Here is a 27,268-nt window from a genome sequence, read left to right as displayed (position 1 = left end):
AATTTTCATGTAGACTTGGGGTGACAAATGTTTTAATTCAGTGTTTCAGATCATAGATTGTAAATACTGAACTGTGACCTGAGCGTGGGTCCAAATCACCTGGAGGGCTTGTTCCATCTGGTCACTGGGCTGCCCAGATGGCTGACTCGGGGTCTGAGAATCACTAACTAGAATGTGGGGAGCAAGATCCTGGTTACCTCAGTGGGTGGCTACTTTAGGCTCCTGCTTTTAGGTACCGTTTGAGTTTTCTAGCATGTAAGACTTGCCTAACATGCACTGGTAGGCAGGAACAAAGGAAGTCATTTTGAAGCCCTTGAGGTCAAGACTTGACGTGGACAGGAACAAGAACAAGGAAACCTTAATGTGTCCCTTGTATCTTTAAAACTAACGGTCACGAGTACAGACCAACTGGAGGGCACCTGTCCCCAGCACTGTGGTTCTGGTACAGGACGGTGCTGGCGACAGAACTTCCCATCCAGGATCTGGGGGAGCTTGGGACGTTTCCAGGATCACAAGATGCTGGTGGCTTCTACAACTCTTAGAGCACAATAGAAATTGAAAATGCACATGGACATTGTTTGCAGGCTTCTGAATTCGGCCATTGCTGCCTTAGTGTTTGGTGCCTGAGGCACGTTTTCTCCAGCCAGCTCTCCTGGCCACAGAGCTCCTCCTGCCCCTTCCCGGGACTCTTCCTTCCCTAAGTACAGACTGCGTAGCATCAGCCAAGTTCTCCACTTTTTATGCCAATTGAGTTTTTTAAATTAATTTGTTGTTTTTAGATATACATGACAGTAGAGGGTACTTTGACATCATGCATCCATGGAGTATAACTTCCTGCTCTTGTGGTTGTACTTGATGTGGAGTTTCGCTGGTTGTGCATTCATATAGGAATACAGGAAAGTGATGTCCCATTCATTCCACTGTCTTTCCCATTCCCAGCCACCTGCCAGTTGAGTTCTGTCTTTATTTTCTAATTTGCACCAAATATTTTTCCACTAACATAGAAGATATATATTTCCTTTATTACTTTATCATTGTCTTTCTATAATCATTATCAGGATCTTACTCTCAGTAGGACATGACTGATTTTATTTTATTCAATGATTTTATCTTGGTATTTAAATAATAAACATTTCATTTTAGAGTAATTTATAAAAAGTTGCATAGGTATTACAGCTAGAATTTCCATCTTGACATACTTTTAAACTTACTGGCTTTTGAATTTGAGGCTTTTGATTCTTGATCTGACTTCATTGTGAATTATTTATAAATAGAGTCAATTCCTAAGACATTTTAATTATTAAAAGCAGCTGTAGGGGCTGGGATTGTGGCTCAGTGGTGGAGTGCTCCCCTAGCATGGGTGGGACCCAGGTTTGAGCCTTAGCACCACATAAAAATAAAAGCATTGTGTTGTGTCTATCTACACCTTAAAATTTTAAAAAAGCAGCTATAGACCTTCACATTTTTAGAAAAATCAATTCTCAAACTTTTTAAAACATGATTATGAGATATGGTGTGACTGAAACAAAATTGTTAAAACAAAACTGAAGATTTGATACGTTATTTATGTATGTTTAATATTTGATTTATTTTTGTCCTGGGGATTAAACTCAGGGGCACTGGACCACCGAGCCACATCTCCAGCCCTGTTTTGTAATTTTTTGTATTTAGAAACAGGGTCTCACTGAGTTGCTTAGTGCCTGGCTTTCGCTGGCTGAGGCTGTCTTTGAACTTGTGAATTTTTGATGTAGTTAAAAAGTCTTAAGAATGCAAACAACCTAAAACCTCGGTTTCCTGAGATCATGAATTCACACTACCATTGGGTACTTCTCTTTAAATTTTAACCATTTACTTCCAATCATAATGAATAGCTCTTTAGTTAAAGGTGGGACAATCACACACATCAGAAAGTTTGAAGTCACTAATTAGGAAGTATAATGAGGATTAACTCAACTTTAAATTTGTATGTCCAGTGATTTCCTTTCGGCCTCCAACTCATCCTATTTGCCTGTCCAAGAGGCAGTGGGACCAAGCAGAGTGCACCAACACTGGCCACAGACACCCACCTGGTGCAGAGAGTTGGTCCTCTGCCAGGGGAGATGGCAGTCTTGGTGAGCATGGTTGATATACGCAGCTCAGGAAGCAGTGAGGAACCCAAGGCCTCCGCAGTTCCGGAAGAGCTCACTAAAATTTCTGGACTCCATCAGGATCACACTTGTGCATAAAAACTAGAAAAGAATATTAGGTGCTTTGAAACCATGTCAGGTGGTAAAAGAGACAAAGAGTATTCCAGAAGACTGAAATCATGAGTTTTCTTTGCAGATTGATACCTCTACAGGTATTGGGCATTTTTTGCTCAGTTAGTTTCACTAGGTTGATTTCTAGAGGAAACTTCTAGAAGAACATTATTTTCACTAGAAGGAAACAAAATGAATATCTGAGAATGATCCACTGGAAGGGTGAATGAATACACAGAGAGATTCAGAGGCTGTCAGGTCTCCGCGCAGTGCGGGGCTGCAGGGACACCTCACTTGACTAGTTCCTTCAGGGAATGCCAAGATGCAAGGGATGCGTTATTTTATTTGAGAGCAGTGCTCCACAAGGCTTACATGCTGGTCTTGGTCCATACCAAGTGGTGTTCTTGCTGGGAGTGTAACTCCATCTACATGGACCATTTGCCTGACGTGTGGGAACCCTGGGTTCCATCCCAGCACCACCAAAAAATTTTGTTTCAATGTTGACTACTAAAATTCCAGCGGCTCATCTCTGTGTTCAGCTATATGTGGAGAAAGATTTCCTTGTGAGGACTCATATATATCCAAGAACATTTACTGTGGAAAAGAACACCCCTCCCCAACTCCCAACCCAGAAATCTACCTAATAGGAGATCCGCAGCTTACCAAAGCTGTGGTGACACCTTGTGGACATTTCTTGAATCACAACTGAATTTTGCCTTTGATTTGTTTTCACTGAATGGCTCCCTACTAAGTCCCAACCTTTTAAAAATAAGGATCTTTCCTTGTCCATATCCTGATAATTGCTTCTTTGAAACATCTTTATTGAGCTATATTTCACATGTTATTCAGGTTATCTGTTTGAAGTGTACAATTCCATGGTTTTTCATATATCAAGTAGTGCAAAGCTTACCATAATCAATTTCTGAACCTGACTTCAGCCTAAACAGAAACCTCCAACCTTTTAGCTATTTTGCCCAATCTATTTACCCCAACCTTAGATGACCTGCTATTTCTATAGATTTGCCTTCTGGACATTTCATACAGATGGAATTAATATAATATGTGCCATTTTGTCTGGTTTCTTTAACTTAGCATAATGTTTTCAAGATTGATCCAAGCTGTAGTTTCTATCAATACTTCATTCCTTTTTATGGCCAAGTAATATTCCACTGCATGGCTGTACCACGACTGATTTATTCATCAACAATTCACAATCCCCCTGATGGACATTTGGGTGGTTTTGGCTATTAAGAACACAGCAGCTAAATGTTCATATACAGATTTTTTGAGGAACATGTTTTCAGTTCTCTTAGGTATATATTTAACTTTTTGAGGAGCTACTAGACCATTTTCCAAGGCTGAACCATTTTACATCTCCACTTGCAATGTGTGAAGGTTCTGATATAATTTTTTTAGTATGCTCCAACAAAGTAAGGTGCTACTTTGAGTCTAGTAAGGCTTTTTCAATTCTTAAACCATCTAAATATAGTAGTATGTATAGAGAAATGATTGTCATGAAAAGTTTAACATAATTGCCAATTATTCTGCCATTCTGAGATTGAGTATATTTCTAGTTTCTTGTATGTGTGTAGGTTTTAGTTTTACGAATGGGATTTTACTTACTTTCTTCCAGGTCAACATCAGAAGTCTCTCTGTATGTGACATGTGAATTCTGAATTTGCATGTTATCTGTATAGATTTGGGACATGGGACACATTACTCACTGTGTGTCCAGACACTGCTCCATGGGCCTTTGGGTTTCTGGACCCTGCAGTCCGCAGCCCACAGGTTGGGAGCTGCTGGCTTAGCCTGTAGTTACTTGTTGCCTAAATTACTTGTTTTTGTTAGGAAATGTGTTAAATTTTAATCTTTCTTTTTTTAAGCACTCACTGAAAATGACCGAGACAGCCAGTCACCACTAAAGAATCCTCTGTTATCCACGTCAAGACCCCTGGTGTTTGGGAAGTCCAATGGCATGTACCTCTTTCATTATCTGTCCCCAGACACAGTATTCCTTGCCACCCCCCCACCCCCCCCACCCCACCCCTGAAGCCGCTGGTTTCTGCCCTCCCTGGTGATTCTCACCAGGGAGACCACTGCTTTCATCCAGAGGCCTTCAAGGTGCATGTGGTGCCCACTGGGTTCCTTCCTCTCCCTTGCCATTTCCTGGGGCCCTCTGGTGGCAGATTCTCCCGGGGAACACAGATGGGAATCTGTAGTCACTGTAAAAATCTCCTTCTGACGGAAATTCTTGCTTTTTAGTTATTTTACGGATTTGCTTAGTGGAATCCCCCTTCCTTTCCCATGCCCATCCCCGTGCTTGCTGTCATTGAATTTATTTATTTATTAATGTTTCCCTTTGTCACAAGGTGATACAGTTGATTATCAGAAGCAGCTGAAACAGATGATTAAGGATTTAGCCAAAGAAAAAGATAAAACTGAGAAAGAGTTGCCCAAAATGAGCCAGGTATGAATTTTCTGTGAAGAATATGAACTGTTTTGTAAAGAGATTTTTGTCAAGATTAGTATTTAAACTTGGACCCCTTTTCTTCCAAAATTCAGGATTATTTTGTGGAGCTGAATATTATTAAGAGATTTAAATTGTGATCATCAGATGTTCCAAACTCTTCAAAATGAAGCTGCTACATACTTCATGCTTTTTTAAAAAATATTTTTAAAAATTGTTGATGGACACAAAATTTATCTTTTTAATGTGGTGCTGAGGATCAAACCCAGTGCCTCATACATGCAAGGCAAGTGCTCTACTGAGCTGAAACCCCAGCCCACTTCATGCTTTTTTAATGTCTATATGAAGTTTATTTGTTCAGGTTGTGATAACAGATTTATTCCTTAAGGTAGTAAAAGCATTCAGGGCCACTGTAGACACATCAGCCTTTAAAAATAAATTAATTTTAATGGTGGAGTGCCCATGTAGCAAGCCCTGGGATTTCTAGTTCTGCCACATGCACAAGTGCATTGTTAAAAATCACTGCCTGCTGGGCGCAGTGGCGAACACTGTAATCCCAGTGGCTCAGGAGGATCACGAGTTCAAAGCCAGCCTCAGCAAAGTGAGGCACCAAGCAACTCAGTGAGATCCTGTCTCCAAATAAAACTATAAAGTAGGGCTGGTGATGTGGCTTAGTGGTCAGGCGCCCCCGGATTCAATTCCCGGTATCCCATCCCATCCCCCCCCCAAAAAAAAAAAATCATTGCCTGTATCATACATAGCACCCAGTCTCCAAAACTTTTGAGCTTTTTCCAGAAAAGGGGTTCTTGCTTACATGTATTGTATGATAGTAGTTTTGATTTGAAAAGGGTCTCTCAATATTTGAGAATTGCAGCTTAAGTTAGTTAAGAATGTTCCTTTATCTTAGGACTTCCGGTACTGTGTACTGGTCTCTTCTAGAAGTTGTGCTAATGTGCAGGAAGCACTGGTTTTGATCCCTAGCACTTAAGGGGGGAAACAATGGAATTTAGCATGCCATGTTTCTTTTTTGTAATCACAAAATATCTTTTTTTAATAACATTTATTTTGTATGTGGTGCTGAAGATCAAACCCACAGCTTGGCTTCACGCATGCTAGACACACACTCTACCCCTGTGCCACAACCCTAGCCCACAAAATATCTTGATTGGTATTTCATAGCAGGTGTGAGAAATGCCACCACTGTCTCTATTTTACTAAGGAATTGCTCTAAATTTTCATTCTACTCCTTAGAAACAGGAGTCAGTTAAATATGATCACCCAAAACTGTCAGTACTAATGTTTTTGTTGGGTGGTGCTAGGATCAGAACCAGGGCCTTCCACATGCTAGGCAAAGGTAATACCACTTTAAAAAAATATATATATTCCACAGCATTAGGTACTGTGTGGTGTCCCCACCAGTTGAACTTACCATTAATTTTATTCAATGTAAACATTTCAGCCATTTCCACCATTTTTTTTTTTGTATCTAGAATAAACTCCAGCCTCAACATCCTTATAAGCAAGCTATAAACTTATAAGCCTGTGAGCTATAAAGCTTTAAGGCAAACTCTCTTCACAGCTTTGGTTTCTTAGGAGACATTTGTACAAGTAAGCCTGCTGTGTACATCCTCCAGGGACACTTGTGCAGTTCCTATGTACATACAAATGACCCATGTCCAGGTGTGCTGAGTTGGTGCTTTCAGAGTGGAGGGGCAGTGACTACCTTCTGTTCTGCTTCTTCAGGACTAGTTGTGCTTTTCTCAGAGTTCTTTAAAAATACATTATACTTCCAACCTGGTTATGCTGCTATACATGGGCTTTTCCCCCCTCTAATTTCAGAGAGAATTTATCCAGTTCTGTAAGACTTTGTACAGTATGTTCCATGAAGATCCAGAAGAAAACGATCTGTATCAAGCCATTGCCACAGTAACCACCCTGCTGCTGCAGATCGGGGAGGTGGGCCAGCGCAGCAGCAGCTCAGGAAGCTGCTCCCAGGAATGTGCAGAGGACCTGCAGGCTTCAGCTCCTTCTCTAGAGCAGGACTCTGTTTTCGTGGACCCTGGGAAGACGCCCCAGGACTCCCAGGCATTTCCTGAGTCAGCAGAAGGGGACTGGACTGTCTCTCTTGAACATATTTTAGCATCACTTCTTACTGAACAATCACTAGTAAACTTTTTTGAAAAGCCACTGGACATTAAATCCAAACTTGAAAATGCCAAGATCAATCAGTACAGTCTCAAAACTTCTGAAATGAGTCACCAATCACAGCCTGAACTCAAGCTGAGTAGCCTGTAGCAAGATCGTCTGCCTTGGGCACACTGGAGTCTGCTATACCAAAGCACGGACTGGACCTTCCTGGGTCATCAAACCACAAACCCAGACGTCAGTCTAAACTTCATTCTGAGCACACTTTACATGATGGTATCTGGAAGAGCAACCTGGCAGTGGCTGGAGGAACTGACAACGCTTGGGCATTTCTGTGTTCTTGAGGGGAATAGTTGGACAGTCAGTGGCACAGGTCCCCATCTGTTCTTTCAATGACTGGCAAGTTCACTTCCATCAGATTTGCTGAAATTGGTGTCCTGCCACAATGCTATTATGATTTCATTCTTTGATCAAACAGATGTCTCTAACAAGGGACAAGAGTCCCAAGCTCTCAAATATCACTTAGAATGAGAGGTGATAAATCAAGTACACTTTCAAGGTCTCAGAGCCACTGTCCGTGCAATTGTATTTGGCTTTTTTTTTGCACTAGTTTTGTTTCAATGCTGGTAATTGAAACCATTTTAATATATTTGGTTGTATTCACTTTATATGTCCTTCCAAAAATGTTGTGTACAAAACCATGCTTTCAACGTGGGCTTCCAAGTTTTTTAATAAGAAACCTTTTTGTATTGCCTCAGTCTATTTTTTTTTTAACCTTACACTAAGGTGGATGGTCATATTGGTGAATGGACAAGCTGGAATCTCCCCCTACCCATCTGAGTTCACAGAGGACAGTGCAATATCCTGGAGATGGTCCACAATCCCACTCTTGCTTGGGTGGACCTTTAAGGGGGGAGGGGTGTGTGTCAGTGGTATACTTTACCAACTAAACCAAATCCCTGACACACAAGCCTAAATCTTGATTTGTTATGATAACCTCAAAAATCTCTACTTATGAATTTTAGCTCTAAAAATAACTCGAGTGATAATTATAAATGGGTTGAAATAAGACTCTGCCTCAAAAATCAATTATTTGGAGGGAGGGTACAGTGCAATGTTGTTGTGCTTAGCATGCAAGAGGCCTAGGATGACCTCCAGCACCACCACCCCTGCCACAAAAATCTACTTTAGAAGGTTAAGTGTATTCAATACAGACAGCAGCTTGAAGACATGCTGCCGTTTTTTTACCCCCATTAAATCTAAGATTCTACAGGTGTGTTTACTGATTCTGGGGGGGGGGGGGGAATCTTAGAATGAACGAAACTTCCAAGTAAAAGCATTAACATCACACCTCCAATTTTTCAACAACCTAGAGTAGTGGTTCTCAAGTCAATCACCTTAAAAACCCTTAGACCCTGTCCAAATAGACTCCAGGAGCTAGGCAGGAAATAGAATGTAGGAACAACTCTCCAGATGATCCCACAACCACACATGACAATCACACAAGGAAAACCAAAACAGTTTTATGACTTTATTTAACTATCAGCAGTTAGTTCTCATCCACATTGACTGTCTGTAGATCTGCAAAGGAAGTGATAAGACAGCATTCATTCATTTTGTATTTAAATACCCCAAAAATCTTTTCTAGAAAATTCTGGATATAGTTCTATTTCATTTCCCATGCCTTTTTATAACCAAGATATCAGTTTTGTATTTAAAGTGAAATTATGCTTGTTACTCATATTCCTGTTGGAAAGTTTCCAGGCACACAGTGCACAGGAAATATCCGAAGAGATGAATTCAGGTTTTAAAAAGGGCTGGAACGTAGCTCAGTGGTAAAGTACCTCTGAGTTCAATACCTTGTACCAAAAAGAAAGGACTAAAAAGTCATTTTTACAGTTTTATGGAGTGGAGTGAAACTTACTTTTGAACGTGGTAACCGGGACATAGGTTACCAAAGTATAGAGCTTGTTTGGTGAATCTTCATCCTCGTTACGTTTTCTGGATAATCGCACACGAATACGATATGGGACATTCCTAATAAATGGAAGTGAATTGCTGGAGTCAATTCCTCCTTTCAGAAACAACCACCGAATACATTCACAAAACCCTTCCTTGCTTCTTCATCACCAGCCACTATCTGTCCCTGGTAGATATACCAAGGGGGACTATCATCTCAGGACGCATGTCTATTAAAATGTGTTAAACATCCCCACCAGAACCACTCAGTCTCTACCACACCTTTGCCATTTTTCTAGCTGGTCCCCTGCTTCTACTTTGGCACCTTGTCCTTTCCAGTATCAACACCCTCCCCCCCCCTTCCCAATCTCGGCATTAACATTTGGATCAGGCAATTCTTTGTGGGAATTGTCCCAGGCATTCTGGATAGCTGCAGGGCCCGTAACAACCCAGGGGGAACAGAGCTGGTAAAACTGCCCAGGTTAAGTACCACTGCTGTCATGTTACGCTGGGCATGCCTGATGTCTAGGCCCAGGGCCCTGCTCCTCCAGCCTCCTTTGTGAGGGCTTCCAACTCTCACCATCCTCCCAGATGCCACCTCGCCTGCTCTCTACACAAGGTCCTCCTCTGCCTAACACTGCTGCCTTCTTCATTAATGTCTCAGTGATTGTTAAAGGCCCCCCTAAAGATGCTAGCTCATCCTCTGAGCCACTCACAGTACTTTCTTTATACTTCCACATAGTGACCAAACTAGGAAACTCACAGGAACTGTGCAAAGTGAGTAGGAAAAGCTGTTGTCACCACAGGAGGTCACTTTCTAACAAATAATCCTAATACCTTATTCCTTTGGCCCAGACAGCTTTGTTGAGCCTGGTATCAATGCGCACATCTGGAGTTCCCATCTCTTTCATGGCAAATTTCCGGATCTCTTTGAGGGCCCGAGGAGCACGCTTCTTGAAACCCCTAGGATTCGTATATAAGTGAACAAATTAAAAATGCACATGAAATTGTGTAAATACATACACAGCATATCCTTCCAAAACAAAAACCTTAAACTAGGCAGGAACAGCCTTTTTGCACCAGTATGCAGTGTCCAGCAATTAGCATCAACACTTGGATGAGATGTGTACTGCATTACATAAATACCAAGTGTCCCAGGATTATTTAGAGCATGCTTTTGAAAAACACATCTAACTTGGTCTATGTGTCCAGAGCAAGGGCTTTAAATGTGTGGGTAGATTTCTTAAGTTTGAAGACAAAAATTAATCCTATTCTGTGGAAATTTAGGTATGTGTCAGGCACTGTTCCAAAGGCATGAACTGTATCCATTAACTTACCACTGCTCAAAACTGAGCTCAGGACCAGTAACCCTCCATTCACAATGAAGGTACAAACTTGTTACGATTTTATGCTTTTGGTTAAACAAGAAATGCAAAAGCTCAGAACTTCACATAGGCTAAAAAGGCCAAATATTTGCACAAGCCAAGGCTACTCAAGCAACCTAAAGGTGTCCATAGCCAAAACTCTTCCTTTGCTCTGAGCTCACCAGCCTCCTTGCCATTTTAAGAGCCCAAATAAGTTCATTTCATTCTTATTCAGAAATAAAAGAGTGCCAGAATTACAGTGGTCAGCAAAACAAACCCCCAGCATTTTTTTAAAAATATTTTTTCTTAGTTGTAGATGGACACAATAACTTACTTTCTTTTAAATTTAGTGCTGAGCATCTAACCCAGTGCCTCACATGTGTGAGGCAGGAAGGAGCTCTACCACTGAGCTACAACCCCAGCCCAAAGCCCCAGTTTTTGATGTAGCTTATGCAAGTGACCAAGTACATCAGACAGAATAAAGCACTATAAAAAAAGACCAGGAAGAAGAGATGAAGAGTTAGAGAAGGGCACAGCAAGTCTCAATACAATGGCCAAAGGGGACACTGTGCTCAAGATCTAAAGACAATGATGGCAGTCATTTAGCTACCCAAGGCAGTAGGGGAAAGTAAAAATAAAGCAAAACAACTATTTTTAAACATGAACAGGCCTGGCATGATTAGGTTAAGAATGGGGGTGAGGGCAGTGCAACTTGTTAAATTGTGAATGCATTCAGAAGGTACAGCCCACAGGATCTGGTGAAGTGCCAATAAATGAAACAGAGAAGGGCACAACAGGAAAGAGTTGGGGTAGAGATAAGACACCATGAGTCTGGTTTGGCCCATGTAAAGTCGGTGCCCATTTACTCAAGCAGAGATGTCGAACAGCAGTTGGAAGTCTGAAGTCTGTAAGATTGCTTTTTACAAAGTATGGACAGAAAAGAGAACTTCATCCTGGTACACCTCAATATTAAGAGGGCGGTGTGGAGACGGGGAGCACAGGGTAAAGGAGGAAGGACAACAGGACTATGGAGCCTGGCATTTGTGTGCTGGAAGCATGAACCCTTAGGCCACTTACCATCTTAAGATTCTAAATACTTGTTGCCTTTCACTACCAGGAAGGCAAGGTCTTTGGTTCCCTGCCTATCCGCATGCCCAGTACAGTACCTTGACAGTCAAATGCCTGACTTGCCACAACTAAAGGAGGGGTGTGTAGCAATTCACAATCAACATTAACACACAAAAAATGGACACCAGATAGACCCAGAAACCACCTGAGACCACAAACAAAACTGCACCTAATGCTCACTGGCTGACAGGTCACCATCTGGCTGGGATGCCAGGCCAAACGCAAATGCTGCCACATTTACATCGCTTGCCAATGTGGGTCTCAAGGAGATCACCCAGTCAAGTCCAAGAAATTCTGCTCCACAGATTGGTGAGTGAATAGAACATTTCTCCACGTCTAACATTTTTCCTATTTAAACCTCAAGTAACGAGATTTGGTGTCTATTGTTATCAGTTAGCTTGATGGGCGAAAAAGGGGGAAGACTTCTCAAGCCCTAGAACCAAAAACTAAATCAGAACACCCCAAATCACCCCCATTGCTGCATATCATACACCCGTGGTTCTTCACCATCTATTGCCAATGCTGACACATTTTATTTCTAGCGGTTTACCTTCAGGCATTACAACTCTATCAGTTATTAACACATATCTGCATGGGTCAGAGAACAAACGAGAACCCTATTTCACATTCAGGGCTGGACAAAACTTAATAATTTTCCTGCATCTACAGATATTGTTTGCTTTCCCTCATTCACTCTGACCTTTAGGCCTGTCCGAATTTAATTAAAAAACAAAAGCACCGAGTGTAAGGATCACCACCGATTTTCTAAAACTGACTCTTCCTGAAATCTCGTGGACAGTACATTTGAAACCCCGCAAGCCTTCAGAAGAGTAGTTGCAACACAAATCTTGATGGATCACGCATTTCTAGAGCACTTAGCCTTTAAAGACTCGGCAGTCCCAGGAGGACACCAACCAGGCGCCTAAGTGGGGCAGGCCAGACCCAGGCGGAGGGTGGGGGTACTCACACTCCATGGATGCGCTTGTGAATGTTGATGGTGTATTCCCGGGTCACGACCTCGTTGATGGCAGAACGGCCCTTCTTCTTCTCGCCACCCTTCTTTGCGGGAGCCATCTAAATACAGGTAGGGAGGCTTAGAGCAAGCTCAGCGAGACAAGCGCAAGTCAAGTCGTCCCTCCCGGCTTGGCTTCACGCTGCCAGGGGCGAAAACCTAGGCCAGGTAGACCCCAGCGGTCCATGTTCGAGCAAGGCCCGGTCGGCCGGCCGCCCTGCAGCTTAGGCATAACCGCCCCTCCGGCACCCTCGACCCGGAAGCCCCTGCGGCCCCGGCTCTCCCAAGCCTGCCACTCTCCCTCCCAGGCACCGGGAGCCCTTTAACACAGCGCCGATTCCCATCTCCCAGAAACCGGAGCCGGAGCCAACTCCGACAAGATCCCGCTGTGCACGCCAGCACAATCCTGGGGGTTGATGGAGCCGGATTCCCGAAGCTGGAACCCCGGGACCCATACTCACTCTGCCAGGCCCAAGTTGGAAAGGAAGGGCGCGAAGAATTGTGGGAGGGAAAGCCGCGTTTGCAAGTACAACTTCCGGGTCGCCCGGAGGCGGGGACTGGAGATGTGGCTAGGGAAGGGGAGAGGCGAGGCTGTGACGTAAACGAGGAGCGCCCGGGTAGCCGCGAGGGGGTCTTAGGGGCGGAGCCTGGTGGGGGCGGTGCCTGGGCGGGCGCGGCTGCGCAGATCTGCAGTGCGCTCAGTTCTGGCTTCTGCCGCGGGCTGCCTCCTTGCGAAGCGGACGGGGAGCGTCTTGTTCCTATTTTCTGTCTTCCGAGGGAATCCAAACCAAGGCCCACAGGTGGATGGCAGCAGAGCCAGGGAGAGAAGACGCCTGTTTGTTTTTCCCAGTCATCATCCCACCAATATTTACTGCACCTCTGTTGGCGCTGTACCTGACCGGCAGTCCCAGGGATGATTGCGCACGGCCAGAATTAAAGCGCTTGATTTTTTCCAAGTCGAAAACGCCTGCGTAACGCCGGGCATTTCAGAAAATGGGAAAATTCTCAGACCCGAGCAAGTTCTCCCTAACCTAGGGGTTTCAGCAATGGACACATTTCAGAATCTCAGACAAAAAGACTGGAGGCAGGTAGTGTTTGTGGCTAGAGCAGGGTCTCTATGATCTCATCGGGAACACGGGCCTCTTCATCCTTTGGAAGGATTGGTGCTATACCCACAGATTTCCCAACAGCCCTTCAAGGTAGGAGGTGGGGGTGGAAGAGCAGCCCTCTCCGGTACTCTGCCTCATCCCACCACCCACAGCACCCAACTGCAGCGGACACCAAGCCTCTTAGCAGAAAACGAGGTCCTTTCTAGCAATCCCCTAGGGACTCTTATAATAAATTAGGCTGGGAAAACACCTGCCAAAAGCAAATGGGATCCTTAGGATTACTTTAGCCTACTGTTTTGTTCTTGTTTGGGAACATGCTGGATACATGCTGCCTCAAAAAAAAAAAAAAGTTCTGTTAACAAGGAAGAGAGGTGGAGGGCACGATTTGTTTCAACTCAGTGACCTTTGCTCTCATTTCCTTTCTTCCTCCCCTCTGCCTGCCTGACCTTTTCCTCGAGTTCAGGCACCTGAAAACTGCCACTGGCCTTTCACAGGTGACTCATTTGGGATCACTATTCTGATCCTGATCCGCTGCAGTGCTCCCTGAAGATGGGATCCTGCCCTTTCATCTGGCTCCCAGCGCCTAGAGGGGAATTAAAGGCTAGCCTTCTGGGGCAAAGGAATGTTTAATAAATCTGCCAGCTGCCTCATTTCCATGTAACTGATGAAATGTGAATAGATCCTACTGTTGAAGCAAATAGACCCCTCTGGTGGAAATCTACAGAATAGCCCTCTTTATGTCAATTTTGCTTCCTTCAAGGTTGAATAGACCTGTAATAAAGACTGTTTGCTTTGAGGAGTAGAAACCATAAGCCTTCCTGGGGTTCCCTGTGTTTCAGTTCAGCCCTTCCAAGACATCTTTTCCTCCTAGGCTCTGACCAACCACTGACTGCCAGGCCTAGAGATCCAATTACTTATGAATTCCTGTGTTAGATGCACTAATCACCCATGCCTTTTATTTTATTTATTTATTTTTTTTTACTTCTAGTGATTTTCAGGAGATCCTTAAAATGAAACAACCTCTGAATGCTTCCCAATTAGGGCAGCCAGAAAGAAGTAGACAGGCTACATTCCAGTCCTCTTAGAGGATGACAAACCCTAAGGGAGGAGAGGGTCCTAGACAGTGTCATTCTGGAAGGCTGAGCTCCAGGAATTTCCAGTGGAACTTTCCAAGAGGAGCAGCTCAAAAGATTTTTAAGAGGAAAGAGGCCTGGTAATGAAGAACTTGCTCAAGGGACATGTGTCCAGTCGTACTGTGTGGGTGGACTGGGGCCTGGGAGGTTGGTGAGGAGGTTGTTGCTGTGACCCAGCTGAAATGGGGCCTGGGTAAGGCAGCTAATAGTGAGGCAGAGGAAACAGATGGTACAAAGAATATTTGAAATAAAAATCAACAGTTCATGGGATGGCATGTAGAAGGAAGGCCTCGTGGCTAACAAAACCACATTAGAAACCATCATACAATATATGATCTATTACATGGATCATATATTGTATGATGATCAAGGTGATTTCATGACTTTGAAAAAAAATACAGTCTTGAGTCAATAACAAAATTTGTTCTGAGAGATTTGTTTTCTGAGCATTGCTAGACAGTTCATCCTTGTGTGCACACTGCAGAATGGATGTACACAAAGCTAGATGGTTTACCTGCCTCAGCCCTGGGCAGCGTGGTGTGTACGGTCACCTATGTGGGCCATCAGAGACTGACCATCATGCAGCACACGGCTGAATGTGCTTTTAGCTTTATCACAACAGAATGACTCAACAGGACCCAAGCAGCACCCTTACCTGCCTGCTACCCTCCAGTGCCTGTTCTCCAGGCACCGAGAGTTTAATCTCTCTTTTTAACCAAAAGGAATCAGGATTTCTTTTTTTTTTTTTTTTTTTTAAGAGAGAGGAGAGGGGGAGAGAGAGAGAGAGAGAAAGAGAGAATTTATTTATTTATTTATTTATTTTAGTTCTCGGAGGACACAACATCTTTGTTTGTATGTGGTGCTGAGGATCGAACCCGGGCCGCAAGCATGCCAGGTGAGCGCGCTACCACTTGAGCCACATCCCCAGCCCGAATCAGGATTTCTTAGAGAGTAGTTGATTCCGTGCTTTAGGGCAGAAAAAGAAATCAAGACAGACCATGATCCTGATGTTCTAGAAAGAAATCTGGCTTCCAACGGGCAATGCTAAAATGATAATGGAATCAAACAAAGGAGAAGGCCCCCACTTGTTGGGTTGTGCTGATTCAAGCATGAAATAATAACAATGATTGCTTAGAAAAACTGAGTTTATAAAAGGTCATGTGTTCATGACTTTGTGCTTAAAGTAAAACATAAACTAATAAAAAGGTAATTGTAATTTTAAAAGGAGTCAGTGTAATAGCAGTGCCTAAGAGTGGTTAGGCAAAAATCTGATGAGGAAAAATCCTTTTGTTTCCAGTAAGCATTTTCCCCCAAACAGAATTCCTGTATAGTAAAAAGTTCATGAGAAATAGTGTCCATAAAGTCACAAACGGCATTTCTTTGGAGGATTCAAATTATTTATTTCTCTCGGATATTAATGGCTGACTTTGAGAACTTCAGGCTGCACCTATACAACATGATGAGAAAATCCAAAGTGATTTTTGTACCAAACACTCAAATTTTCCCAGAACAAACATTAAGCAAATGTGCAAAATGTCATGACTTAGAACACTCTAATAGTTGGCCAATTCACCATGTTGCATGTATACACAAAATTTTAAAATTGATTTAATGAATTTTAGTTGTCACAAGAGACAGAAGACGCTACATTTTAATTGTTAGTTTAAAATATCTTAAACTTGGTGTACTCCAGAGTTCACACTTCAGTTGCGTCTCTTCAGCCAAGACTGTACTGTTTTCCAAATAGAAAGGTCACGGTTTTTCTGGAAATAGGGCAGGGTTGCAGAACAGCCTTTTAATGAGCAAAACTTAATGAATCAAAAGATTAGGGATTAAACTTCCCATGATGTGTGTGGGTTCAAAGAAAGATTACACAATGAGTTTTCCGAGTTTATCCAAATTCTAAACGTGTGTAAGATTTAGGCAGAGCTAAATTCAGTTAGTGTGGCGTACTCCACTCTGTTTTAATGGCTGGCAGCTAGAAAATTCTAGGGCAATGAACACCCTGTGCTCATTAAGAATCTTGTTCCATGTAGCAGTAAGGATGCTGACAGCCAATTAAAATGCAAATACAATTAAAGTACACCTTTTTTTACAGAAAAAAAAATCAGATCTCTAACTCTTTGAATTTATCAAACATTAAATTAAAAATATAATCCAGTTTTGCACAGACCTTTTGTTTTAAAAACAGTGTTCATTTCTGGTTCTGTCAAAGAGTAAATGCTCCTAGTGCATGCAAAGTATTTTGAGTTCTCTTTTTCTCGGGAATAGTGCAGTTATGGGACTGGTGCCATCCACAACTGATCCTAGTCATAGAACTGAGAAAAACTTTCTCCACTTTACAGAGAGGGTAGAAACAGAGAGTAATGCAACTATGAAACAAACTTCACTCTCCCTAGCCTGTGCTTTCAGAAAAGGACATGACACCTTAGTGGTTCTCAAACACAGTGCACCAGAGTACCCCATGTTATTGTGATGATGTGCATAGCTGGCAGGACCCCTGGAGATATGCCAGTGCCATGTGTGTGCCCACATCTTACACACAGACTTACTCACCCTGCTCACGTGGCTGGTAACTATGTGTTGGCAGTGAGAATCCATAGAATTCCAGCCTGAGTGAGTTTAATTACAGGCAATGAATGAATGCCGTGGTGGAGAACATCTTTGTTGTCTCCCACAGATTATCTGTGCCTTTGACCTTGGATATTTTCTGTTTTCATTTCTACCATGAGCCTTTTTTGGGCACAAACTTTAAGGATCAAGAAGATGATAGATTAGTGCACATTGCACCATCACCTGACTTACTTTTGACCTTGAATGTCCCCCAAACGCTCATGTGGGCTTGATCCCTGACCATGGCACTATTAGCAAATGGTGGGACCTTTAGGTGAAGCCTACTGGAAGGAAATTAGATCATTAAGGGTGTGCCCTCGAAGGGGTAAGGATCCTGGCCCCCCCTCCACCCCCCCACCCCGCCTTCTGATTTCCATTGGCTGTGAGTTGAACAGGCTTCCTCATCCTCTGTCCTGGGCTTCTGCGAAAAGGTACCATGCTGGACGGGCCCAAAGCAACAAGACCAAGAGACCACGGACTAAAACCTCTGAAACCATGAACCAAGAGAAACTTTTCACCTTTTTAAGTTGATTATTTCAGGTATTTTGTCACAGCCATGGAAAGCTAGCACACACCATTTCTGAATCTTTGATTACTCTTGAAACATCTTGAAAAATAAAAAAGCTTCCAGGTGAAAAGATGTATATGCGTGGATGTAGAAAAAGGGACAGAGGAAATTGTACAAATTTGTTAATTTATTACAAAAGTTTCCACTCACAGAAAAACACAGGAAAACTTTTTATACTTTTTATATTTGGGGAAGGAACTGGCGTCTCAGATACAAAATAATTTACACATAATCCGTACAATTTTATTTTATATAGAAATAGGTAATTATTACAACAGCTGTACAATTCACTACACTCATAATTACATAAAATCTTTTCTTTAGAAACATCTCAACATAACAAAACATACAAAAAAAGCAAAGTGCATTTTGAAAAGGAAAAATCCAATCCTCAGAATTATCATGAAAGATATGTAGGAAGATGCAGCATTCGCACTCAGGGCCAACACGTGGTGGGGGTTCCCGGGGACTGCAGCCCCCCAGGCTGCTTGGCTTATGAAACCTCTTCCCTCCTAAGTCTTAGCGTTCTCTACAGAATTCTGGAAAATCAGCCGCAAAATTGTGCTTGACTTTGAGTCCACTTTTGTAGTTGCAATCAAGGAAGTAAACAGGAAACAGTCCAGTGTTATGTGTGGGTGGGTGGGTAGGTGGGGACAATCACCACTAGGAGGGCACTGGGTGAAGCCTCCTTAGGATCTAGGCAGAGGATGTGAATCTGCAGCTTGGTTAATAACAACCAGCTTCGCTGACTGGTGGGCTGTTTTTGTTAATGGGGGCTCCAAATGAAGTCATGAGACCTTATTATTTTTAAAAACATAAAGTGCCTAAGTTATTTCCTCTGTGCAGCTGTGCAAATTAAAACAAAAGCAACCATTTTAAAAATAATGAAAAATAATCTCTTTCTCTCTCTCTGTCTCCCCAACAGATCTCTGACCCAGTTCTTCTCCAATGCAAAGGAAAGATGATCGGGAGAGTGAAGGCCAGCTAGGGCGCGGGTGCACCGGGCGGCGGTGCGCGCTGCGGGGATGCGCGAGGGGCACCGTCTCCGCGGGTAAACTGGGTTTCCGGGCCTCCCCGGGGCGTTCAGTTCCCGTCCCGTATGGCTGTGGAGGGCGCCCGGGAACCCTGGCGGCCAGGGGGACAAGGCCAGCGTTCCTGATCTGCGCTCCACTGTCCCAGCCGCTGCGCTCCGGGGATGGTTACCATCCAGGAATTCTGAAATGTACGCAGGGGGCACGAAAGCCAAGGGATTAGCTCAAACCCCTTCTCCCCACTTCCCGTGGCCGCCCCCTCGTCCATTGGTTAAAGCTGATTGTGTCCCGCCGCCAGGGCCAGGGCACTACCGGGGCGGCGGCTGGAGGCCCGACGACTCGGACAGCCGGCTGACCCTGCGGGGCGCGCGCGCGGGCTGCGGCTGCGCGGGGGGCGGCGGGGTGTAGCCCAGGGTCCCGGGCTGCTGGGCGTAGGTGGAGAGGAGGAGCGAGTCCGGCTGCTCACTGTGCAGAGAGGTCGATGCCTGCAACGAGAAAGGAAGGGAAAGGGGCTCAGAGCCGTCCTGTGGTTGGTCAGCCCCTCGCTGTCACTTCCTTACCCAGGGAATGAGGTGGTGGGAAGGGATCTGGGGCTACAGATGCCGTCAGCTGCGGGACTTCCCAGAGTGGAGTGGAAGCACCCTTTCCGGAGTCAAAATCTGCCTATGCGGGGGTGGGGGGATGGGGGGTTCCGTATGGCCCACGTGTGCCCATGATGGTCACGTGGCCTGGGTGTTTTGGGATGATGCGACCTGGGGCCACATGCAGATATACGACAGGGCACAATCCCTGCACACTATGTCTCATGCTGGTCCCTGCTCCCCTATCTATCCCCAAAGCCACCGTTCACCAGCATCTAATACGAAACATCACGAATTGAACTTCAGAAGCTTCAGCAGGTCAAACTGACTTGGAAAGCTTCAATCTTATTTCCCACTCCCGCCTCCCAATGAATGGACTTCTCCAAGTAGCCCAGAGCAGCCTGCCTTCCGCCTTTAAGCCCTGCGCATGGGTCTGGTGCTTGTGCTGGGTGGTCCAGCCAAAACAAAGTTCTTTCACACCTATGCCTTCATCCACCCTTTGACAATTTCCTGGGTGCGTCAGGTTCTGTAGCAGATGCCTCAGAGTGCTCCCCCTCAAGTCCCTAGCTCCAGGAAGGCTCCCCTCCGCAGTGTTCCCAGTGAGCACTAATCCAGAGCCTGCCCCACACTGTGCTAAGGCAGCTCCCTAGTGCACTCTGGGGCCTTAAGGGCTTCCAAGTTTCCAAGGGCAGTGAGAAGACCCAAGAGCTCTTTGCGTCTTTACCCTGTATCTTCATGCATCAAGTGCCTGCAAACCACTGCTGCTGCTGCTGAAACAAATCCCCGCCCCCATGCACCCCTGCCTTGTCACTTCACTGTTTCCTATCCATGTCATTTCTGGGTCCCAAGAACTGAAGAGATCTATCTGCAAAGCCAAAGTTGGAGTTACACCCAGTCTATGGAGGATCAGAGAGATTTGAAAATTGTACCCCCAGACGGTTCAGCAAAAAAAGGTCAAATCACATTCCAGCCCTTTAGGGACAACTCTCTTCATCTCTACTCTGTGGTCCTCAAGATGGTTCGGCCACTGCACAAGGGTCCTCTGGCTTTGAAGATGCCAAGCAAGGAAGCATAGGCTGTCCTTGCTGAGAGGGAGCCGCCCAGGGCAGGGTGAGGGCTGGGTTAGAAGGGGCGTCCTCCCTGGGCAGTGTCAGGGAGGAGGCTGAGCCCCTGGGGAGCTCCCACTGAGCCCTCAGACCAGTTGCGCCCACCCTCATTCCTTCCAGTGTGTTCAACAATTACTTGAAGTAATTTTTGCCTTTTCCATATTTTTTCTATAAAGCCCCAATTCCACACAATGTTATTGTAGTTGTTAAGACATTTTGATGGATCTTTAACTAAGTGTGACTTAATTTTGTATTTGTACAGAACTTTATAAATGCACTGAAAAGGCCAACAAAAATATTCGTGTCTTTTTTTTTTTTTTTGGTACTAGGGATTGAATTCAGGGGCACTCAACCACTGAGCCACATCCCCAGCCCTTGCTTTTTTGTATATTATTTAGAGACAGGGTCTCACTGAGTTGCTTAGTGCCTCGCTTTTGCTGAGGCTAGCTTTGAACTCGCGAACCTCCTGCCTCAGCCCCCCAAGCCACTGGGATTACAGGCGTGCACCACCAAACCCGGCCTCATTCATGCCTGACTTTTGCTCTAGAAAACATGAATATATCAAGATGCAAGATTATTTTTTAAAAATGGACCTTTGGTGCATATAACCGTATGAGGTATAATAGCTGATCCTTAATTTTTCATACTTCACATACATACATTTTAAAAGCTTTCCGAATTAGAAGCAATCAAATGTGGGTCTTTCTGGGACTTGCTTTTGTACCAGGGACAAATAGCCTTCAAAGCAAGGCAGGAAAAAGCTTTTCAGACGTGGAATGTGGAGCTTGGCTTCTCTCCCTAAACCCACGTGGGTCTCCCCACCCAGTGCCCACCTGTAGGTAGTGTGGCGGCTGCGGCTGGGCCTGCAGGGGAGCCGGCTGGGAGACAGGGAAGCTGTGGGCAAGCGCTGCCTGCCCCATCAGCAGGACGGGGGTCGAGGTGCTGCTGCTGGTGGGGCGTGAGTCTGGATGCGGGAACACGGCCTGGGCCTGTGCGTACCTGTTAGTGTCCCATGGAAAGGAGAAAAACAGATTCTTGAAGAAAGTGGCATTGATATGACACTGAGAAGCACTACATCAAAAGAAAAAATAGGTAAGTGGGACTTGAACAAAACCTTGTGTCAAAGGTTTTGTTCAAGTCCCAAGTCAAAGGACACTATCAGCAGAGGGAAAAGGAACCCCGCACCCCCATGGGAGAGAGTACTCCAAATCTGAAAAAGGATTGACACTCAGAATAAATCCAGACTCATGGATGCCCATCATCACCACCACGACCCCCACCAGCAGGCCGGTACCACCTCAACAACCCCATCAGAGCAAGGGACAAAGGGTTTCAGGAGACATTTCCCCAAAGAAGGGACACAAATGATCACTAGGTGCGTGAAAAGATGTTGAATGTCCCTTGTCAACAGGGAAAAGCAAACCAAAAGGAGCTACCCACTTCTCACCCATTTTGATGGCTATTATATTAAAAAATAAAACAAAATAACACTTGTTGGTAAGGATGTGGCAAAACTGGAACTCTGTGCACTATTGATGAGAACATAAACTAGCAGCCACTGAGGAAAATGGCATAGGGGTCCTCAAAAAATTAACAGAACGACAGTGACTGAGCAGTTCCAATTCTGGGTATATACTTAAAATAAGTGAAACACTTGAACAGGTGTTTTCACACTTAGGCCAACATTATTCACATTAGTTAAAAGGTGGTGACAACCAATGTCCATTGACAGGTAATAGATAAAAATACATATACGTCTGTGTGTTTGTAATATACCATACATATAATAGAATATTACTCAGCCTTGAAAAGGGGGGGCATTTTGACACATGCTACAACATGAATGGCCCCAGAAGACATTATGATAAGTGAAATAAGCCAGTCACCAAAGCATAAATACAGCATGAGGTACCTAGAAGAGTCAAAGTCACAGAGACAGAAAGTATGGTGGTTATCAGGGCAGAGGGAAGAGGGATGGAGTGTTATTGTTTAACAGGTGTAGAGTTTCAGTTGGGGAAGATGAAACAGCTCTGTGGACAGGGCTGATGATTGTGCAACAGTGTGACTCTAGTTGATGCCACTGAGTTATGTATTTTAAAATGGTTTAAATAGTAAATATTTTATTATGTACATTTTACTATAATAATAATAAAAAAAAGAGGCATCGTTGATAATAGTCCCCTAACACGGAGTGGAGAAAGGACCTTTGGGAAAGCTCTGGAAGATTCTGGAAATTTTACAAAGAGACGTCTACTTTGCATTATATTTTTACAGATGTTATTTCCCTGCATGGGGTCTTTGTAACAGACTTGGGGACCCCCAACTTGCCCTGCAGGGTGGCCTGTGTGTGCGTGAGACAGATCCTGATACTCCTTAGAGGATGTGTCGTTGGGTTGTGTCTGGAAGAGACAGTCGGGGAGATGCAGAGGGCAGAAATTATTGGTTTAACTGAAAACGGCAGATAAGGTTCCCAGAAGAGAAAAAAAAGTCTATTTTTGCTCATTTACAGCATTTTAAGCATTTCTAGAAAGTGATGAAATAAGTATCTTTCTGCTTATTTGGATCATCTAGGAAGAAGAAGCAAAATCTAAAACCAAAACCAAACCACCGGTGCCTACCTGAGAGCAGAACAAGGAACTGTGAAAGGTGGGCTTCCTGTGTAATGCATGTCCCTCTTCACCCCATGACCAACAGGAGGGCCAGAAAGTCTCAGGGTGTAGAAGATCCCAAAGAGACCCCAGACAGGACCCACAAGGTCACTTTGAAGAATCAAGAGGCCGCAGAGGCCTCTGAGAGTTGGGTGGCCTCTGACTCTGCCATACACAGTGTAGAGCCTTTGAGTTCTTTTTTTTTTTTTGGGGGGGGGTGCTGGGATTGAACCCAGGGCTTTGTGCATGCGAGGCAAGCACTCTACCACCTGAGCTATACCTCCAGCACCAGTGCAGAACCTTTGAAAACATGACCTAACTGCTTTAATGATGAGTTGCTTCGTTGATTAAAAAAAAAAAAAAAATGAATCATGTCCATACGGGTCCCTGAGCCCCAGAAATGCTCAGTTACTGTCAGCACGGACACGGGAAGGTCTTCTGGGGATGGTCCCTGGAGACCCTCGGCAGGCCTCATTAGCTAGCACTGTTCTGGTGAACTTGGAACAACCAGGGTTTGTATAAAACAGACGTCTGTCCAAGACTCGTATTTTTGCCTCCTTTCAAAGGGTTTGAGACTATTTTCCAGTAACGTTTATTTCCTAAACGAAGTGATTCACCTTTAGGTCTCCAGTTACCCTTATCCCTAGTGATGGGGCAGCTGAGCAAATCTGCTCCTGGTCCTGGGGGTACACGTAGAAAAGAGCCTGGGGAAGTGCCACAGGTTGCCTGTGTCCCCACAAAGTTCATATGTTGGGAACTTAACCCCCCAAGTGCCGTGTTCATGGTATGGGATGGGCCTTGGGAGTAAGTAGGATTTGAAAGCTGGGGGAGGGGGCACAGCCATGTGTCCTTCAGCAGGGGGCCTCTCCAGACACTGAGAAGATGCTGGCGCCCTGCTCTTGGACGGCCCAGCCTGCAGAACCATGAGCTTAATGAACCTCTCTTCTCTATAAACTCCCGGGCCTGTGGTATTCAGTGCTAGCAACAGAAAATGGATTCAGACAGGAAATGAGCAGGAGGAGGCTGGTTTCGGATCACCACCACGGCAGGGTCTCAGGATCCTGGGGCCTAGTGCCAGCAATACAGGCCAAGGTGCTTGTGGGACAGCCAGCAGGAGCCCGCGGGGGCTCTCAGGGAGGAGAGAGGGTACCTTCACCAGGAATGTCACCAAGCCTTTTACACCTGAAAAGAAATCCCAAAGGCACACACTGGGGAATATCAGTCATGGTTTCCTCCAGGTTCTGTTTGAAGCTTGGAGCATGGATACAAAAGTCAGTTCGCCAAAATGGGAGACGGTGGAAGGGAAGCTAAGAGGACGAGTCCCCATAAAGGCGTGCGCTTTGAACCTGTCTTTAGTAGGACGTTCACAGTGAGCCCCGCCAGCCTGGCCCGGAAACCCGGGAGCATTGTTTTCAAAGAGAAAGATAAATCCAGCCTGGGCCCATCCCCCAGCCGGCGGGCTCTCTGCTCCCCCCTCCTCCAGGGCCACCTACTTGACTTGCCGTCCAGTCCTGCTGACCTCCGAGGGTTGCCTGGCGTCACAGGATCCAGGCATCATGGGCTGGATGGGCTGGCTCAGCAGCAGCCTTGGAGCAGAGAGAGAGATGGTGAAGGTCAGTCGGCACCAACTGCAGCCCCGACGGGGCGGCCCAGGGCAGCGGGCCTCTGGATCTCCTATGGCTGACCCTCGCCCCTGATCCCCTGACTGTTCTCAGCAGACCAGAGGGCAGCGGGTCACCTCCAAGGACCCCAAGCTGCTCCCTTGGCTGAGAGCAGTGCATGAAGCCTGGCCTCGCACCTGAGCTGCCTGTCGTGGCTGAAGTCGGGGCTGGGCTGGCACTGGCTGGCGTCCTGGGAGGCGGCAGCGGGTGCGGTCAGGCTCAGGCCCGGAGCGGCTGGGCTGCTGAACTGGGGCGTCAGGCTGCTCACTGGACGGCTGCTGCCCTGCATCACCTGGGAACTCCGCATTGCCTTCGGGCCCTGGAGTATCATTTTTGGCAAGGACAACACTTAGACTCACAACCTCACCCTGGCCATCCCTCTGATGTAGGACCCACCAATTACGTACTGAACTATTTTGATTTTGTGGCTGTCTTCCTCATTGGATTCCAAGTGCCTCAGGGATTCTTGGAATCCTGTGGGCCTTGGTCAGTGCCAAGTTTTTTATCAGACAAGTAACAAACGTGCATTGGACTGAATACTTTATCGCTTCACAAATTCTACCTCAGACACATGGAACTCCTTGCTGTTTCTCCAACTCACCAGTCCTACTCCTGCCTCAGGGCCTTTGCACATGCTGATCCCTCTGTGTGGAACACTCCTCTCACCCTCATATTGATATGCTTTATTCTCTCATCCCTCAGTTATTTTTTGTTTGTTTGTTTAAATACTATCTTTGCAGAGAAGGCTTCCCTTCCACCTAATTAAAACCCTAACCCATAACTCCATCTTCACCAGGGTGCCCCCATTGTCATTTGATACATTGTGATTTTTTACTTAATTTTCCCCCTCCCACTTGGAAAATATTTTTTTTTATGAAATAATAAATGAGAGAGGGAGTTGGCTTAGGCTTGCATTTTCTTTTCTGTCAGTTTCATTGACTGTCCAGTGAAATCGTGGTGCTTTCATTTTTAGAACTTTAACAAAATCGTTTAATATGGGATAGTGTAGCCCTTCCTAAGCTTTCCCCTTTCTACAATTCCCTTGGCTATTTCCACACATTGGTTTTCCTGATGTGATGACCCTTTGAATGGAAAGGCTGCATTTTCAACAAAACAAATTTGGATAAGGATGGATCAAACTCTCTCAGTCAGTCACCTTTCAAAAATTTTCCAAATAAGTAGCTTCTGTCCCGAGCACATCCAGATTACTTTCTTGTCTTTATTCTCGAGATAATACAAAACTACATAACATCGACCTAATATTAAATATTATAAGTCATCCAGAGACGACTTAAAGTGTAGAGGGCCTGGGGGCAGAGGGCTGGCCTGACATGCACGAGGCCCTGGGTTCAGTCCCCAACAGGAAAAAAAAAATTACGTAAGGCGGATGTGCATAGGCCCCGTGAATACTGGGCTGCTATCTTACGTAAGGGACTTGGGCGTCCGTGATTCAGATCCATGTGGGGGTTCCTGCATCCATCCCCGGCAGAGACCGAGGGACGACTGTACCTCTCCACATTGCACTCTATACCATCTGGCTAAGTTCCCAGATTCTCTGTGAGACTTGGGGCTCCCTGGAGACAAGGACTCTATAGTCCATCTTGGCTCCCCTGTGACCACAGGAGCTCAGGGATGCTCACTGGGGCACTCGGCACTTGGTGTAGACGTGAAGGCCCCAGGAGAGGCAGGATCCTGCCTTCCACCTGTGACAGAAGAGGCTCAGGTCCCCTTCGTTCCATTCCATTGAAGTGCCATTGATCCACCAGTGACCTGGTCAGATGGTGAGGTCACTGGTGGTGGGTAATGAGTGGAAATGGTCTCAAGGGCAGGGCTCGGCAGGGACTGCGGGGGACCGGGAAGAGCCAGGTGGACTGGGCTGGGACAGTTAGCAGAGGTGGCTGCTCACCTGGATAGGGCTGAGGGTGGGGGGACCTAGAACAGGTGTGGAGGGACACGTGGCCATCAGTGTGTGCTTGGGATGTTCTTTTCCTCTTCCAATCCTAATTCAGTCTCAAAGCTGAAAGTTTCAACGGCGTGATGTCTTTAGGGGCCAGGGCATGGGAAAACACTACAAGTTGGACATTCAAAATGACTTAAAAGAAAAGCCCCCACCATAATCTGGTTCAGAGAGGAACAGCGTGTAGGTTTGCAGTCCTCGTCGGCTGCGGGAATCAAGCACCTCCTAGACTTCGAGAGTGTCCGCTCCCATGGCAAGGACAGAGTGTGGACAGGGCACATTTACCTGGGTGGATATCACACTCGACTCTCTGAGCAGGTGCTGGTTGGTGACCTGGGTTGAAGCCATCTGCTCTGAAAGTTGCTGGCTGGCCACCAGCTGGGGCTGAGACACTGCGGCCGGCCTCTGCTGCAGCTGCGGCTGAGCCTCGGGCCGCTGGGCACTGCTGAAGCTCAGGGAGACAGCCGGCTGCTGCAGGAACATCTGGGAGCCCAAGAGAAACAGCCGTGAGGTTGAGGCCAGAGAGTGTGCCTCCTCCTGTCACAGTAG

General features: G+C 45.4%; 3 protein-coding genes across 10 annotated transcripts in view; 1 reads left to right on the top strand and 2 right to left on the bottom strand.

The window, feature by feature from the left end:
- The window catches only part of TBC1D8 (TBC1 domain family member 8), a 115,133-nt gene extending 106,895 nt beyond the window's left edge, over window positions 1-8,238 (top strand). Inside the window, exons 19-21 of one of the 7 annotated variants that reach the window (XM_081264271.1) lie at window positions 4,121-4,210; window positions 4,607-4,704; window positions 6,544-8,238. In XM_081264271.1, the coding sequence (XP_081120397.1) occupies window positions 4,121-4,210; window positions 4,607-4,704; window positions 6,544-6,999 (644 nt within the window). In that variant the 3' untranslated portion in view covers window positions 7,000-8,238. The remainder of the gene's footprint in view (window positions 1-4,120; window positions 4,211-4,606; window positions 4,705-6,543) is intronic. The other 6 variants (XM_081264269.1, XM_081264272.1, XM_081264267.1 and 3 more) reach the window with 6 other exon arrangements.
- Window positions 8,239-8,365: 127 nt separating this feature from the next.
- On the bottom strand, window positions 8,366-12,425 carry RPL31 (ribosomal protein L31). The gene is made up of 4 exons (XM_081264276.1): window positions 12,268-12,425; window positions 9,646-9,771; window positions 8,774-8,886; window positions 8,366-8,430 (listed from the first exon to the last, which is right to left on the bottom strand). Exons 1-4 carry the CDS (start codon window positions 12,372-12,374, stop codon window positions 8,399-8,401), a joined length of 378 nt encoding a protein of 125 aa, XP_081120402.1. The 5' UTR covers window positions 12,375-12,425; the 3' UTR covers window positions 8,366-8,398.
- Window positions 12,426-18,811: 6,386 nt separating this feature from the next.
- The window catches only part of NPAS2 (neuronal PAS domain protein 2), a 156,036-nt gene continuing 147,579 nt past the window's right edge, over window positions 18,812-27,268 (bottom strand). For both annotated transcript variants that reach the window (XM_081264274.1, XM_081264273.1), the window contains exons 17-22: window positions 27,005-27,202; window positions 24,900-25,081; window positions 24,595-24,687; window positions 21,287-21,452; window positions 19,079-19,251; window positions 18,812-18,950 (exon numbers count right to left, since the gene is read on the bottom strand). In XM_081264274.1, the coding sequence (XP_081120400.1) occupies window positions 18,935-18,950; window positions 19,079-19,251; window positions 21,287-21,452; window positions 24,595-24,687; window positions 24,900-25,081; window positions 27,005-27,202 (828 nt within the window). In that variant the 3' untranslated portion in view covers window positions 18,812-18,934. The remainder of the gene's footprint in view (window positions 18,951-19,078; window positions 19,252-21,286; window positions 21,453-24,594; window positions 24,688-24,899; window positions 25,082-27,004; window positions 27,203-27,268) is intronic.

Source organism: Spermophilus citellus, assembly GCF_964194105.1.
Source record: "Spermophilus citellus genome assembly, chromosome: 13".
In the NCBI taxonomy this organism is placed as follows: Eukaryota; Metazoa; Chordata; class Mammalia; order Rodentia; family Sciuridae; genus Spermophilus; species Spermophilus citellus.
The sequence above is the reverse complement of the archived record's forward strand: the minus strand, read 5'-3'. Positions and strand labels throughout refer to the sequence as shown.